This window comes from Crocodylus siamensis, chromosome 2, assembly GCF_052110815.1.
Source record: "Crocodylus siamensis isolate JL-2025a chromosome 2, ASM5211081v1, whole genome shotgun sequence".
In the NCBI taxonomy this organism is placed as follows: Eukaryota; Metazoa; Chordata; order Crocodylia; family Crocodylidae; genus Crocodylus; species Crocodylus siamensis.
In genome coordinates, this window is record NC_143396.1 from 42616581 (window position 1) to 42630006 (window position 13426).

The 13426-nt window shown below is 35.7% G+C and overlaps 1 protein-coding gene across 1 annotated transcript in view; it reads left to right on the forward strand.

Annotated features, from left to right (window-relative positions):
• The window catches only part of PCDH7 (protocadherin 7), a 424700-nt gene extending 411711 nt beyond the window's left edge, over nt 1–12989 (forward strand). Inside the window, exon 3 of the mRNA XM_090034499.1 lies at nt 8215–12989. Within this exon, the coding sequence (XP_089890625.1) occupies nt 8215–8594 (380 nt within the window). The 3' untranslated portion in view covers nt 8595–12989. The remainder of the gene's footprint in view (nt 1–8214) is intronic.
• The last annotated feature ends 437 nt before the right edge of the window (nt 12990–13426 follow it).

Sequence of the window (13426 nt, forward strand, 5' to 3'; positions counted from 1 at the left end):
GTATTATTATTTTATTATTATAAAACATTGAAAAAGACTTTAAGATTTAACATGAAAAGATTCTAGTTCCAAAGCAATTAGTATGTATTATTGTTGTAGTGCAGTTTGCATGGCCCAAACAGCAGATTTGTGTTTGACTATATTCCGCAAGACTGCTTTAGAGATGGCATGCACTATCCCTGCAGTACATGATAATGCCACATTCAGAATGACAGCAGTCCAGGCCTTGGGGCAGTAAATGCTTCTTGAGATATGTTCAATTGCTGTTTAACTGTGTTTAGCCTGAGGTGCAGAGAAAGAAGTCGCTGATGCTTTCAAACATGTTTAAGTATTTTAATAGTGTCTTGGCATGTCAGACTATGCCACAGTACTAACTGGGTTCAGTTCATTGAATTGTCACAATTAGAAACCAGGAATTTCCACGGCAGTATTACTGTAGCTGCTGCTCTCTTGCATAGTCTTCATAATAGTGCATTTCTATACTCTGTACCTTCTCAGTTATTAGTTTTCTCTGATCATGTAGTCAATACTTTACAGGCTCCAGTGTGCCACCAATTACACCAATTACAACACGGTTTGTAAACCAGAATGCCATTTAATATGAAGATTTTTATGGGTTTTTGGTTAATTATACAGATTTTATACAGATTCACTAATCTTGCTCATTGTAAGAATCTCTGGTTGCATATTTTTTTGTGCACAGAGATTAAGGAATGTGGTTATAGGATATGGTAGAGAGGAAAATTGTGAATAGAGATAGATAAGTAAATATATTTTTAACAGAATCAAAATTCCCTATATTATTCATGAGAGAACAAGGGAAAATGGCTACCCTTTTTATGGCTCTCTAGAAATTTTGTAAGGGTATTGTTTACTGGTTTGATAACTGGGACCACGGAGTGATATTATGGGGCATGCCCAATGGAAGGAAGCAGAATAATCTACAGGCTAATATTGTGGTATTTCCTGATCTAGCAATGAATAGCATTCATAGTGGCTGACTGCTGTTTTAATAGACATAGACTGGATCATACCTTTTAAGTAGGCCCTGTGTTTGGAGTGGTATAGAACTGCAGTTCTGCTAGAGCAGAAGGGTTCTGGGGTAAGAATTGTATAGTAAGGAACATGTGTTTTTCCCTTAATGATCCATTGCACAGTAAGATGTTTTAGTCCTTTGGGGGAAACAGGTGGAACAAAACGTGTGTGTCACTGAGCACAGGGGCCATCCCTGCGAATATGACTTACATGTGAGAGAACAGAGAGGCTTCTGGTAGTGTGAACTAATACTAAATCTGGACTGATTTAATTATTGATATGGTAGTGTCTATAAATGCAGCTAAAGACGGAAAGATTATGTGGCAATGTTCTGCCTGTAGGGATGTTAGAACATTATTAGTGGTAACTTTGCAACCTTTCTTTCTCTCTCGTGTGTGTGTGTTTGTGTGTACATGCATGCATACCCTGAGAGTTAGTGAATTATAACTAGCTGACTGTGGTTCCCCATGCTCACTAAAATTTACTACTCCATGAATATCTGCCTCCTGGGGAAGAAAAAAAGCATTAAAAAAAATTTAAAATATCCAAAATTATACAGTTCTATCTTAATGTGAACCTCACATTTTCTCTAAACTGTTGGCTGCCTTGCCTTTTCAATAACCAATCTTTCTAGCCGTAAAGCATCAGCTATCCACAATCAACATAAACATGTGAATGGATATAAATAACCCTACTCATTTGCATGCTTCTTTACAAAGGAATTAGGAAAACACACACAACATAAACATTGTAGAGATTAACTAAGTGTAATTAGTTCAACAGAACTTTAAAATTGTAATGAATAATTGCACAGTTGCACAATACAAATATTAGGAACTAAGAAACACTGAAACCTCTTAGAAACCCTATAATAGGGGGTGTCACGTTAAAAGTATTTTAGTGCTCCTGAAAATCCTTTTAGGAAAATTAAAAGAAACCAAGACCTGCAACTGTATTTTATGTTTGAATAAATTCTCCTTTATCTATCTTATGTGCCATTACCCTCCCCAGAATGTCCTTTGGCTCTCTCCCCATTCACTTGCAAACATTAGAATACAAGGATACTTCCTCTGCTCTCATTTATTGTTTGATGAATAATGTAACACTTAACAGTGTTGGTCAATATCTACATTGCTAGTAATCTTTTTATTTTTAGGCTCCTAAGTGAAAGGCCTGACTGTCAAATGCTAAGCTCCCAATAGCTCCCATTGAAATCAGTGGGATCATGTTAGTTGCTTGTCAGATGCTTCTGAAATTTGCTACCTATGAAGGCCCCTTAGAGATGTTCATTTAGCAAAAGTGATGGGTTCTGATGCATGGCAGGAAGCATGATTTTGAGCTCAAGGATCATATTCTAATGTCACCATACTTGCCAGTGCATGGAGACCCCAGAATCATTACCCTAGGCTCCTCCTATGCCAGCAAGTTGAAAACCAGGTGCCTGACAATCAGCTGACTATCAGCTTCACCAGGGACCATACCAGAGTTTGGAACTAGGCCCATTATGGTCACCATCAGGTTGATAATCACAGAATCATAGAAAATTAGGCTAGGAAGGGACCTCAGGAGGTAAGCTAATCTAATCCCTTGCTCAAAGCAGGACCATCTCTAAATATAATATACCAGCCAAGGCTTTGTCTATCCAGGTCTTTAAAAAACTCAAAAGATAGAGATTTCACAACGACTCTGGATAACCTGTTCTAGTGTTTTACTACCCTCCTTGTGAGAAAGTTTTTCCTAATAACTAACCTGAACCTCCCTTACTATAACTTGAGACTATTGCTCCTTGTTCTGTCATCTGCCACCACTGAGAACAGTCTAACTCCATCCTCTTGGGAACCACCCTTCAGGAGTTGAAGGCTGCTATTAAATCCTCCCTCCGTTATCTCTTCTTTAGACTAAAAAGCTCAGTTCTCTCAGCTTCTCCTTATAAATCATGTTCCCCAGACCTCTGAGCATTTCCGTTGCCCTCCACTGGACTCCAGCAGTTTGTCCATGTTGTTTCTGTAGTGGGGCCCTGAAAACTGGACATAGTTGAATGTGATCAGGGTAGAATGAGTGGACTAGATACAATGATTACACTGGGGTCTGGAACTGGCTCTGGTGATATCTCAGACCCAGCTGGCAAAAGCTGTTCAGTGCAGGATTTAAAGTCACCAATGTGGGTGGTGCAGGGAGCCTCTGTTCCCCCTTTCCCCTCAATGCTGGGAACCCCTGATTCTCTGCTCTGTGCATCCCAGCCAGAGCTTCTTGGCACAGGGTTTAAAGGCCTGGCGGGAGGTTTCCCCCTGCTAGGATTTTAAGCCCCATACTGGGAAGCCTGGCACATGGAAGCCTCTGCTCTACTGTCCCTGGATAGTGCTATTCTATGCAGGGTTAAAGCCCCAGAGTTTAAATGGTTTAAACCCCCTGCTCAGTCTTCATAATAGTGCAGTTGTACACCATGTACCATCTCAATTATTAGCTTTCTCTGATCACGCAGTTAGTATTTTACAGGCTCCAGTGTGCTATGAATTACACAAATTACAACACAGTTTGTAAGCCACAATGCTGTTTAATATGAAGATTTTTATGGGCTTTTGTTTAATTACACCGATTTTATACAGATTCACTAATCTTGCTCATTGTAGGAATCTCTGGTTGCATATTTTTTGTGCATGGAAATTAAGGAATGTGGTTATAGGAAATGGTAGAGAGAAAATTGTGAATAGAGGTAGATAAATAAATGTATTTTTAACAGAATCAAAATTCCCCATATTACCAGTGAGAGAACAAGGGAAAATGGCTACCGTTAGTACTTTAATCATCACATAAATATAATGGGTAGAGGCCTAAGATGTCTAAAATGGGTGTTGGAGCCTAGCTTTATGCACCAAGTTTTTAAAGTTCTGTAGTAAAAACAATGTATATTGGAAGCAGATACTAGATGACCTGCATTGCAGAGAAGTATATGTACGAATAGCTATGCTCAGAGTTTCAGGCATATACTAGTAAGTAGCTGTTAGCTTTTCTAGTTAATGTGCAGATATTTGTACAAAAATCAGTGAGATTAGAACTGACTTGTCTGTGCAAAAATATTTAATAGATTGAAGGAAGGAAGATAATTTCTCCGGGTGATTTCTGTCACTAATTAGCATTGCAAGAAAAATTGTGTTGGTTAATCACTCGCATTTTAAAACACTTATTTAAGTCATGGCATTTTAAGATATGGGACAATAGAAATCTGTTATTGTTTTTCTTGATGATGTACCAAGTATAATGACAAACAGTTCAACATGTCTTGCCAAATTAGTCCTGTCAGCCAGCAGTGAGGTCTCCAATGAAGCGTTTAAATTTTAAAAAGGATGAATTCTTTATGAAAAACCAAGTCTCTTGGATAGAGATATGCTTGCATATGAATTACATGGCAGAAGAAAACCAACTTTTCTTCAAATGTAAATGGTGGAATTCAGTTACATCTAAAACCTGGTGATAGAAATTCTCAATCTGGCTCTAAAATGGGTTAGCACAGCTACTGGAACTGTGTAGCTACAGTAGCATGGAGCTCTTTGTGGGTTAATTTACCTTGCTTCACAGGATATCAGTTGTGGGGATCTACACTATTGTTCAATGGTCAATATGGATAGGGTAATGTACTTTGTTAACAGACCACAATTCCTGCAATGTAGTATAATGAAAAGCAAGCACAATGAAATTATTTGAAACAGAAAATATTTTAGTATGCACCTTTAACAAGTCACATTGCATCAATCAAAAAATGAAGGCAACCATTCAACCAAGTACTTAAGCAATAATAAGCCAACCAGTAAAACCCTTCCTATTGAATAAGAGTGAGATTTTCAAAATCGGTATTGCACTAACCCTGTTTCCATTGAAATCAGTAGTGTAGTGTTTTTGAAAATCTCACCCCAAAGAACTGAAGATAATGCTTAATTCAGGATATGACTAGTTTGCTTCAATGGGATTACATATGCGTTTACATGATTAAGTTATTTCCTGTTTCAGCACCTAAACAAATAAATGAAAGCCTAATGTGACAAATTCTAAATGAAAGGAGACCTAGCCAAATAGCTTTATAATAATTGTATGAGAATAGATTACAGTACCTACCTGGATTTTGTACCAAGTCTCATGATTTCAGAATGAAAAAAATAATTTATTTTTGGAGGGGGCACCAGGGAGTGAAGGGAGAGTAAAACTGGAGCATCAGATAAAATGGCCCGTCTTGAAGAGCACGATTCAACACCCACTGAAATCAATGGAATATTTTGTGTTGACTTCAAGTGTCACTGAATCAAATCCTGCCTGATATAGAGAAAAGAGAAAAAAATGAAACTGTACATAAAATAAGTCAGGACAAAATTATGGTAACCATCATTGAAAAACTGAGTAATATTTAATTTATTTATAGTAAAGAGATCACAGGCATTGCCACTTGGCATATATTTACAACAATTCTAGCCATAATTCAAATAATAAAAATGACCAACTTTTTTGCAGTGGTCATTGTTAGAAAATAAAAAATAGATCCTGAAGCTTATTAAGAGATAAAAGTTAGGCAGGGTTGAGACTTGCTTTTCTCTCTCTCTCTAACATGCACACACACATAATGCACATCTCTCTCTCTCTCATACTACATATATACATATATATATACACACACACATACACACACACACATCTCTATCTATAGATAGATAGAGGTTATATATATCTATATCTACAGATGTATAGATATAGATATATAGGTTGGGTTGGGTTGGGTGTTGGTTGCGTTAGGTAAGTTATGTTGGGTTAAGTGTTGCCTATATGTATCTCTCTCTGTCTCTCTCCTAACCTCAATAGTACATTATCCATACCTCCTACCTTCAGCAAGTGTAACAGTAATTTTAAATTTTCTTTTATCAATAGTGGAATTTTTCAAGTTATTCTTTGTATTTTGTGTACCACTCCCAGGCCACAGTGAGAGAACTGATAGGCTGACAAATGTCAATATTTCTGTTATCCTTTACTGACGTAGAAAACGGTGGGAGTTGAGTCTAAATCGATAATCCTTTTGTGTGCTAAGGAAAACTTGGCAGACACGCGCAGACATATTTTTTAAAACTCAAAACCTTAACCTTAACATTACTAAGTGCAGATAAGTGCCTACATGAATAATCATCCCTTCTTGTTCTTACTGAAGTCAATAGGATATTGAAATATTATTAAGATATGACATAGCTTTCTTTTGAGCATCCCCTACTAAATCAATGTATACTAGGTCTTATGAAAATGTTAACATTCGGAGTTTGTTAGCAGTTAATTTTAAGAGTGTACAAAGAAACAGGTAGCCTAGTAAAAGATAATATCAGTATGGGATGAACATCAGAAATGACATTCCCAAGTGAAACTTGTTTACATAACTGTTGCTGTTCATATAACTTTGCTTCCATGGAAGTTAAAGGGAATTTTACCAGTAAAATCAAAATCTTCAGGCTTAAGCCATTGCTGAGTACCTTTGAAAATTCCACATCCAGATTTTAATGCCACTCGCTGTAAATATTTTAATAAAATTAAAATAAAATAGGTTTTTATGATAGAAATAAAGTTATTGGATGCTGTGGTCATGTGTGCATGGGAGGTGCTGACTGTGCAATCAGTACATTGCTTGTATAAACAAGTACTAAATGACTGCACAGTAACACATGTTACTGTGCAATAGTGCCAACAAATGGTTTTATTGTGATGCTGACTGTGCAGTAGCCTGAGACTGCTGCATAGTACACTGTGTCACAACTCCTGCCATGTGACACTACTGCGTAGTAGTCTTGAGCTACTGTGCAGTTAGCGTCTTGTGTAGACACAGCCTCTGTGTCTATAAGGGTTTAGTTCAGTAAATTGCAAAGAAATAAATATTTCACGGTGAGATTTCCAACATTCATAAAAAGGTATGAAGCATATTACGAAGAAGGAAATTAGGTAAAATAGTATAAAAGGTATTATTTAGGATAATGGATATGAAACAAATTAAAAACTATACATTATGCATTGATATTAAGATTAAAAATCTGTGTATACAACATACTTTTTTAAACAGGGGAATTTGTAGCCAACCAAACTTGAGTTAACTAGCCCACTACTACTTTAAGAATCTAATTCAAATAATTGGCATTGCTCACAGAGGAATATTCTACTCAATTTACACAAAATCACGTGTATCTGAATTATTTTATTGAAACATAAACCTGCCTATAAAATGGCATACATTTCAAATTGATTTTCTGATATTTGTACAAATATAATGTATTTAAGAGCCCTCTGTTGTAGCAGGTAGGTTTCAAAACTGAAACCTTTCCTCTACCAAAGCCTACTTAATATCAGTGCACAACTGCTGAAAAACTAGGTTACAGAGGTTTGGAACATGATTGCTTTCCATGCAGCACAGCACATTCTATATTCAGCCAACACTTCAGCTGTTATATTTCTACACAAACACCTTTGCACGTATTAGATCACATTTGGAATGAATAAGTTTATATGTGTGTTCCTAACCATGCCTGATTGTAGAATTAATTTTAACATGTTATATACTAACAGCTTAGGTCTAGTGCTGAGAAGATTTATATGCATGTCAAGCTTTATGTATGAAAATAGTCACATTATGACAATGAGACTACTCACATGTAGCAAGATAAGCATATACAAAAATGTCTGCAAGATAAGGGTCTTAGATTCTATTTATAATCAAAAGAAAGGTTTTGTATTTTAATAACTTCAAGAAAATGGGCAATATGAAATGAAGCATTTGGTTGATACATTAGTTTCAAAATCCAATACAACCTTAAAAGCCAAAATTCATTAGCTAACTGTTACTATTCCCAAATGCAGAAAAAGAAAAGGAAAAGGCCTAAAAATTACTATAATATATTAAGAAGTGCCTTTATACTGGCACTTCTTTTTTAGACTACTGATACCTGGTATAACTGCGTAGTTTGTTGTTGTGTATGACATGTATGTCAATAAAAATTAACATACTGCCAAGAGATTTGACATGTAAGATAAGATTTTGCTAATACAAAACCTTTAAAATATATGTCTTTTGCTTTGAAGTTCTTCAGTCACACTTAGGAAGGGAAAACATTTTCAGTAATTAAAAAGAAAAAAAAAAGTAATTCTCCAATTCTCCTCTGTTTCCAGATTCAAGACCTCTACCAGATGTAGCCCTGACGGGGAAGTGTACCCGGGAGTGTGATGAATATGGCCACTCTGATTCCTGCTGGATGCCAGTTCGCACTTCACCTGAAAGAAAGCAGAAGAGCCAGCCAAAACTCTCCACGTTCATGCCTGTTGATGAACGAGGCAGTCAGGAAAAGCTGGCCAATGGAGAAGCCTCCCTCATGGGTGATCGCAACAGAAACCTCCTTAACAAAAAGTTGACCTCATCCTATGAGACCTTCAGTGCAGCTAGTTTCAGCAAAAACGAGGAAGCCAACCCAGAGGATATTCCCCTTACACAGACGGGGGAATACAAGCCATCTCCTGTCAATACCCTAACAAGAAGAGAAGTTTACCTGTAGGCTAAAAAGAAGCAACAACAAAGTTCTTTCATGTATAAGAAGGAAAAGGGGCAAAAATCTTTAAATTAAAACAGTCTAACTCAAACAAATAAAGGGGAATAAAAAAGAGGGGGCCACCAAAGAGACAAAAGCTTTGCCTGCCACTTCTGCCTCCACAGCGGGCATTTAACTTGACTATACTATACAATGTAGAAACCATTGTTGTTACTTGCATGTGTAATCCCCCTCACTGATTTTTATTTTCCTAAATTTACGTTTGCAAATTCCTTTCACGGTAACAAGCCTGTTTAAAAGACCACAACACACTGTTGTTACCCCTCTGCAGAAGCATGATTTAAGCCACTCGCATTTTGTTTGATTGTCATCTGGCTTGTTATGGAAAACAGGTCAGGAAAAATATATTCCAGACATATCATCTGAATATTGCTGATCCCCATCAGGGATGATCCTTCAGAAACCATACATATATAGAGGTAAATATAAAAGGAGAACCATTAATAGGCACTTTGTGAAGATCACAGCTTTAATATTCTCTCCTGGGGCTGGAAGCAGCAGAAATATATTCAGCCTGAGACTGCAGTCCAAAACGTGGCATATTTCCCTATGAATCATGAACTCTGGGTTCTGTTTTATCTGTAGAATGAACTTTCTCTCTCTTTTTCTCTGTCTCTTGTTCTATCTGAAGGCTTACTGCAGCATAAGTAAAATTAGTATCATATGTACCATAGCATACTAATGATAAGCTGTTAAACTCATGTTATTTTGGACAAGACCAACATCTAGCTGGGATGATCGTAATAACTAAAAGGCCAAAGATCACACAATGGATCAGGGGAATTGCTAAGTATTTGGGCTTGACTTAGAAATCTAATGTACCCACAAATGCACACATATACACAAACACATTCAGTTACATTTTGCACAGCAGCATAGTTCACAAGCCCAGATGACATCCTTCTTTTTCAAATGGATTTTAGTTGAATACCCAAAGGAACTGAAATGATGAGTTTGCTCATTATGACATGATATGCTACAGCAGATGTTGTATGATATGATACTACCAGTTCCAGGGAATATTATTAGAGAGGTTAAAATTAAATATACTTATATATTTTTAAATTGGAGGCTGTATTCATGAGACCCAGAATATGTTTTGGGAATGGAAAGAAAAGGAGAGTGGTGAGATGCAGTGGCAAGAGCTAATTGCAAGTTAAGTACAATGGTGTCTTCTCAAAGCGCAAGAAATGCTTGCTAAATATTTTGTCATCAGCATTGCAGATTATGAATTGCTTTTGTCAAATGTACAATGCAGGTTTCTTGAAACACAAGTGCATTAAAGCTGAGTCCTGTGCAATACAAAACCAATGTCAAGACTCAAAAACATTTAGGTCAGGTGACAAATGGCCTGACTGACTTGAGCACTGACATGATACTTTTATAGTAGATTGAGACAAGTCACAAGGTATTCAAACTGAGGATGATTGCTGAATTGTATGGGTTGTGACAGCTCTCACAATGTACACTTCTTAAAAGGCATAGGAAATGAAAAAGATTTTTTTGTGCAATAAAAAGCGACAAAGTGTGCAACATTTGAGCAGGTTGCTTTGTAGCTGACGACATAGTAATAATTAAAAGCTGAGCTTGGACATTCAGATGAAACTGACAATCGATCAACACAGTGAGGATAGCTCGAGAAAGGTGCAAACATTCAAATCCTTGGATGTTTTACCTGGCATTAAGGCATGGATAGAAGGCTCTCTAGTAGATTGTAGTCACAATGTAGCTTTGGGTAGTTTCTTGCTTTGAAAAATTACATAGATTACAATGTTAAACAGCCTGAAATATAGGTTGATAAATCAAAACAACTCATCACAACATTCACTTTTCAAATATTCTTCTCCTCTGTATAGTGGGGTGCCCTTTTTGGCCATAATATTCTTCCCTTTCTTAAGTTTACTTTTCATTTTACAGTTCGTTTCTGTATAGCAGTTATGATGAATGGGCACGTTATGAAGAAAATATTAAAACAAAGATTAATAATGATTGAACATGGTTTATGTTTAATTATTATCTAAATTATGGAGAGATGCAAACTAGTACTTTGTTATGAGACTGCATAGAGCAGTTATTGCTTTGTATAATCTGTAAGTATCTGTTAAGAAAAAAATGCTTCTAAAGATGCTTATGTAATGTATACATATTTTTCTTGCACGTTTCAACAGAATACACAATTGCATAACACAGGTGTTCAACAAAACTTTTTATTTCATAAGAATTTATTTTACTTAATACTACACTCAAAATCACTAGATAGCTTGTTTCAATATATCTTTAAGCCCTTTTTTCTACAAAGCTATTAATACGGGTCATAGAAGACCTTCAGTTTAAATGGATCAGCAGTCACTCACCAATTTTGCACCACATAAAAGATAGCCATGCCATTAAGTAATTTACTTGTGTGCATCTCCTTAGAACTAAAATGGGTGTGAAAGAATTTTTAAAAAATCAATGTACTGTAAGTATTCACGGTAATTCTAGTAGAACTAGCCATCATAACATGTTGATTATTCTTATGACCTGGCATGACACAGAATATATTTTGTGTTCGTATTTTTTTTTGAATTTGAAATAGGTTAAATCTGGTGCCACTTCATATATAGAGTGCTTTTGTAAAAAAAAAAAATACATGAATAAAATAAAGCAAAATAAAATGAAAAAAAAAATTAGGGTGAATGCAAAATATGCAACTGTGCCTTTTATACCCGTTGTTATGAAAAAATGGTGTTGGGTTTGAACACTGAGGGGAAATGGGCTATTCCCAACTTTTTTGAATCTGTATATTTACCCTTGTTTATTTTCTGAGAAATTATAAATAATATATTTAAAAACAAGCCTTCTGTCAAACTCAGATAATGGACCAGTCTTATTTATCTTTCATTATTAATATAAGCTTGTGGTTTAGGTATATACTCTGTCCTTCCTTCCTTCCTTCCTTTTCTTTTGTTGCCTTGAAGGCTATGATATAAAATGCTCAAGACAAATAGCATACTTTTGTTAGAATCTGTCATCGGTTCATTTTACCAGGGAATTGTTTTTTGGGGGTTTTAATTTTAAATTGCTTTTAGCTGCCATTCCATTTTGGTTGGACAATATAAGAATCATGCTACTTTTTCCTTTCCTTCCATGGGGATCTAAAATGAACTTTGCATGTATTTTACATTAGGACACACTTATAGATTGATACATAGATATATACCCTTGTATATATTAGAAAAGTCAGTATCTTCAGTCTAAGATCTAAGGCTCATTCTGATTCTCCAGATCTACTATATTTATTCAATATGGTTTCTGACTGGCCTGCTGCCTGAGTTTCAGGAAAACAACAAAAATGCAAAAAAACCAAAAAAAAAAAAACCACAAAAAAACAAACAAAAACAAAAACAACAAAAAAGAAAGGTAGACATTATTTTTATGTGGGGAAGAGCTAAAATGGGAGCAAAGACACTTGGCTGAAAGGCTACCCTAGGAAGTTGTCAGTTAGAGAAAGGCCAAACGAAATTGCCACAAATATAGTTACCACCGAAAGACTTCTAAGAATCTTGAACAAAAAAACAGGCATACTTATGTTGTATTGGTGATATACAGATTTTTTTTAAGAAATGAAAAGAGAGGAGATGAATAACGTAAGAGATGAAAATAGTTAAGCAATTCAGTTGTGTTGCTGCCCAAGGAGTGTAACACTTGGAAGAAGGCATCATTCCTAGCTACCTAGGGTATACTTTCAGACAACTTTTTTCCTAAATTTTAAAGCACTTGCATTCAGTGTGGTACGATCTGTTTGTAATATTAATCATTGACTATTGTTCTGCAACTTGGATGTTGATAGTGAAGCAGAGAACAATTTATCATTGTTTATTATGAGTCACTATGCACGCAACTATGCTAAACATGGCAAAATGTATTAAACGCTAGTCCACCTCTATTTATGAAATATTTACATAATTTAATTTGCTTTTGTACAGTTTTATGTAAATAAATTGCTTGTCATTTTTGTCTCTGCAAATTAAAATATAACATGTTCAAATGGTTGCCCATTCACCAGCGTGCTTTCTCTGATAGGCTATTCTGTCTCGACAGGAAAAAAATAATGAATTCACATAGTATTTTGATTCAGAATATTCAGAAGCTTCTTGGATGGTAAAGAGTGTTATTCTAATTTTTAGCTATTTAAGCTTCTAATGTACAGTCATAGAATCATAGAAAATTAGGGTTGGAAAGGACCTCAGGAGGTCATCTAGTCCAACCCTCTGCTCAAAGCAGGACCGGTATAACTGTGGCCATCCTCCTTCTCTATAGTGACATTCAATATAGATTATTCACATCCCTTAGAACAACTTATACTGCTTCTTGGCCTGCTTTCACGGAAGAATAAAGTACTTGTAATGGAAGCACTTGCTTCCCATTAATGGTTGAACATGGCCTCTTTTTAAAGCATTTAGAAAACTTTTACATTAAGAGAAAAAACAAGATCTGAGTAAAAGTAAAGCTGTTCTTATTTACATTATATAACATCAATTTTCTCATTGGGAATAAAAAAATACACTTAGGTCTCTATTTTTTAAAAGTTCAGAACCAATAACAATTTTTGAAAGGTCAATAAAAATGTCTGTGCTGAAAAGAAGGCAGTGATAGGGCTAACACAGTTTTATAGGGCACAGTATGAAAAAGCACAAGCAAGTCTTCCTACATATGAATAAAGTTTTCCCACCTCCACATACCGCAACAGGATCAAGAATAAAGCATCTTCAAGAATGAAGAAGGAGGACGTTTTA